Raw genomic sequence first — 4485 nt, 5'->3', positions numbered from 1 at the left:
CGTAAGCCCAATTCCTACCAAGTGGGATAGAGCGAGTGACAAGAAACCGAAGTATGTTCGACAGAGCGCCCCTGTGCTGAACGACAACGCGTTCTATCTTCTCCCGAAGAAGCTGCTCGACAAGTGCCTCTCCGTTCTTCCAGTGAAGAACACAAGAGAGACTGCAATCGAGATCTTCACCCAGAGCCAGCCTTCGCAAGCTGAAAGTGATGACACTCAATTACCTGGACAAGACCTGGAGATTCATGGACAAAACCTGGTGATAGAATGTGTTCAAATTTCAGGTATTGGAACATATACACGAGCCCATATTGAGGCAATGTGTTATCTGTCGACTATCTTAAACATCTACTGCAGCAACCTGTCTGTCCGTCACACTAAATTGTTGTGCCTGTCACGCTTTTCCGGACAAATCATTGGATAAAATAATTTACATATTCCTACTGGCTGCCGAGCGCAGCGAAGGTGGCCCCGATTGGCCTAAAAGCTGCCGAGCGCAGCGAGGCGGCCCAAATCGGCACCTTCTGCAACCCTGCGGGCCTTTGGGCCCGCCTGAGCCAAATCTGCCAACCTACCGTGCGAGTAGTGAAGCGAGCCCGTGGCGAGCGGAACGGAGGCAAAATACAAGGAACGACATTCATTCTTTCCCGCCGCGTAGCGGCGGCACTCGGCTAGTGAAGGACCAATGCGAGCAAGGTGTCAAATTCTGCACTTGGCTGCTTCAAAACGTGATAAGCACCATACCTTCAGTGCAACATCCTGTTTTGGAAAACATGGTAAACCAAGTGGCGAAATCGAACCCACAGAGCACAATCGTGATCGAGGCCACTGAGTATCACTACGCGATGCTATACCGCTTGAAGCCACCATCCTGGGCGAACGACGCCTTGATCCATGCTTTCTGCACAATACTGTGTGCAACAAACCCTACTGCTCGTGTTCTGGGGATTGAGAGCACGGTGACGGGGCATTATGCCAAGGGCATGAATGAATCCCTCAAGAAAAAAGCGCAAGAGCTGGTGGGAGAGACAGACCTCCTTATGATCCCGGTTAACGTTGGAAATTCGCACTGGTGCGGAATTGCAGTAGATGTGAAGCGAACTCGAGTCCTTTATTATGACTCCATGAACCAGAGGACTTATAAGACTGTGCTGGATCGACTGTCCTGGGATTTGGCGAAAACCCTGAGCGACGACTATGAGGTTGTATCCATCAACGCGCCAATTCAGACGGACGGCCACAACTGTGGTTTCTTCGTAATGCTACGACTCTGGCGAATGGTAGACAATAGCATTGCGCTGGATGTGACTCCAAAAGGTCTCACGATATTGCGCTTTCACATGCTTCAGCTAGTGCTCCATGGTAGATCTAACTTACCCATCTAATTTGAGTCTAAATACACGGAGGATATCTGACCAATGCATGGACTCGATACATGGACTAAAATACTAACGTTACCTGTGTTCGTGTTCATGCCTAATGCACGGGTGATTTATGGATTGTACGTGGACTCAATACATGGACTACAAAATTGACAATGCAACTTAGCAGCAACTTGATGCGGTGAATAACTGATCGGCGATAAATACTTGATTTCAGTATGGATATAAATTACGCAGAACGTAATTTATGGACAACACCTGGCGTGGCTGCATGGTAAGACAGTAGCATCTGCCAAAAATTAATACATTCCTGAAAATGTTGAGACAAGTAAAGGCTGATTTTATCAGCAGCACGCTGTTTAAATATTTTACAAATTTAAACTTATCTGGAGAGAATCAACAAAAAGAACCGTTTTGGAATCGATACGATAGTATATTATGGTATTGTAATTTTAGCGCCTTTTTGGCGACTTTACTAACAGCAGAAACACTAGTTTTAACTATTCTAGCTCACGTTGAGCTGGGCAGTGACCTCCAAATGGCCCCCTTGACGTGAAATGGGAACCCACAACACTAGGGAACCGCCACCCGTGCCAGGCAGACCCAAGAGACCAGGGCGCCATCGGTCCATGTACAGCGTCTTGCCACCAAGCACTTCGATAGTAGACCTCCACTGGGCAGTGCCCCCAGCTTTAAGCTCGATTTCGTCGATCTTGTCACCACCGGACTTGATGTTAATGGTCACGTCCTTGGTATCTTTGCTCTTGAAGTTCACAATGACGGCACCGTCACCTTTTTTCGTCCAGGAAAGCGAACTATTCTTGAAGGCTTTATGGAGAGCACTCATGCCCAAAGTGGCGGCTTCCTTACCGTCATCTACTTCGCCCATAAACTGGGTGGGGCCGCAGATAGTTTGGAGGTATTCGGAAAAGATAGTCGACAAATCCGTCGGATCATAACCAAATGAAGCAAAGAAGAGAGCGTTACGAAGCCACGTGTAGGCCTGGTGTTTCGCGGCCATGGATGTACCATTGTCGCTCTTGCCAGACTTGATGAGGTCGTTGATCATCACTCCATAAGTCTTGCGAAGTGTATCGCGCGTCTTGTACGCGGTGGCCAAAGAAGACTCGGAGATCATCTTGGTCATACAGTTGTTGGTCACTGTGGGGATATCGTACTTAACAAGGTCCGACTCGCTCAACTTCAGACGGAGGTCACTCTCTTTGATCTTTGGGTTCTTCTGTCTGTGTTCGTCCACTGTCATCCAAACTCGGTTGGTCAACGTCGTGAGATCTTCGCCGCACGTCGAGTTCTGCTTCATACCCGTTTCCAGACTTGAGATCTCGCCCTCTGTGATTTGATCAGCTGCCTCCGTGAAGTTGGCTCTCTTCATAAAGGCCTTAAATTTATGCCAACTCTCGAGAATTTGGTCATCATAGGCCAACACCAACAGAAGGACGAACTGAACAGTGGGCATAATCTGGCGTGTCAGCTGAAGAGACGGTGGAGTACTCCTGCCTGAGCATACGTAGATGGTTCCTGGAAGGTCGGCAACGACATAGTTCGTCTGGTACAGTAATAGTAAGAGCTTCTCTTGCGACGTGTTGGGTTCGTTGGTCATTTGGTTACGCGTGAAACGGATGACAGCTCGCACAAAGACCAAAAGGTAATTGGCGCAATTTACAGCCCAGCTCACGTGCTTCCCGTACTTGGCCAACTGACCGAACACACCGAAGGAGGCACTACTCAGGGCGCCCATTGCCAAAGCGGAGATCTTGGCTGCGTTTTCGCGACCACAGTCGTTGTTTTGTTGAATGCACTGCATGCCACATTCCACGGGATAGTCCATCGGACACTCCGTCCAACATGTGTTTGTCAGTTTGTTGCGATCATAATTGCTCGGACACGTTTTCATAAAGTGAGCTTCACGATAACAAGCCGAGTCGGCAGACTGACTCCAAGGACCGACCCAGTTGCGGTAAGTTGATGTAATGTCGCTAACAGCAGACAAAGGAGTCGCGATCTCGTCCATCGAGGGCATTGCCAAGTCCAAACTAGAGGAGCCGGCTAGGGACAGGGCATTAGATGCAGCGTTATCATCGTTCGTATCGAGGGAGGAGGCAGAGGACGAAGCAGTTGAAGCAGGTGCCTCTGAAGCTGAGCCTGAAGAGGAACCCACATCGGGCAATGAGCCAGAATCTGAGTCGGCTTTTGATCCCTTCCCGGAGTAAATTAGAGACTTGACACGGTCCATGTAATCAGATCCCATCATATTCGTGAGGGTCTCTGGAGACAGGGTCTCCAAGGACGTATCGGACGACGCGGGCGAGGGGGTCGAATCGTCGTCATCGCTCCAAAAGGTCCAGTCGATGGCTTGTGTGCTGGTGGTGCTGGCAATGGCAGCCAAGAAGACGAGGGCTAGTCTTGATCGTTTCATCTCGGTGTGGCTGTGACTGGAATGTGACCGCAAAGAGTTCGAGGAAGTTGCTCAAGCGCGAGTGGGTTCGAGGCTGCAAAATGCAGAATGATCCCATCTTGGTACTTGAAGCTCGTGGGCTCCTTTTGGAGTCCTGCCCCGTCGGGACTGGGTTGTGCACGACGACAGGCGGCAACACGATTTGTGGATAAACGGTGATGTGCAAACTATCGAGCCGGTGACCCCGTCAGGGGACTGCAACACTATAAAAGAACCGGATTAAAAAAAGCAAACGAGAGGGCCAAGACCAGACACAGCAGCAACTTTGTCGTCGTGATTGAGCTTTTATCTGTATTCTTTCATGCAGTACTGTGCAGTTTACTGTACTGTACATTGTTCTGTGCCAGTTCGAGTTGTCAAACACTTTTCGTAGTTGTCAGTGACACCACATGGACCAGGACCTCACAATCGGAGGAGTATCGTTTAACCGTTTTCAGTACAGCAAAGTGGGTCACATCTCACGGTACGACAGTACAGAGGCGGACGAAGGCTGGAACGGCGACAACAAGGATGAAAAGTCCCATTTTGGAAAATGTGCATTGTACAGTATCAGGATATTGGCAATGCGTCTCCAAGTGCCCCTGGCGCGCTTTCAAATCTGTATACCAAACGAAAGTCGAGAGCTCT

At 49.4% G+C, this 4485-nt stretch overlaps 1 protein-coding gene across 1 annotated transcript; it reads right to left on the bottom strand.

The window, feature by feature from the left end:
* Positions 1 to 1794: 1794 nt before the first annotated feature.
* On the bottom strand, positions 1795 to 3819 carry PITG_08344 (uncharacterized protein; the record flags this gene model as incomplete). The annotated part of the gene is made up of 2 exons (XM_002903693.1): positions 1795 to 3405; positions 3628 to 3819. 2 exons carry the CDS (start codon positions 3817 to 3819, stop codon positions 1888 to 1890), a joined length of 1710 nt encoding a protein of 569 aa, XP_002903739.1.
* Positions 3820 to 4485: the final 666 nt, after the last annotated feature.

Source organism: Phytophthora infestans, genomic scaffold, assembly GCF_000142945.1.
Source record: "Phytophthora infestans T30-4 supercont1.13 genomic scaffold, whole genome shotgun sequence".
Classification (NCBI taxonomy): Eukaryota; Oomycota; class Peronosporomycetes; order Peronosporales; family Peronosporaceae; genus Phytophthora; species Phytophthora infestans.
Note: the sequence above shows the minus strand (reverse complement) of the source record. Positions and strands in the feature narration are given on the sequence as shown.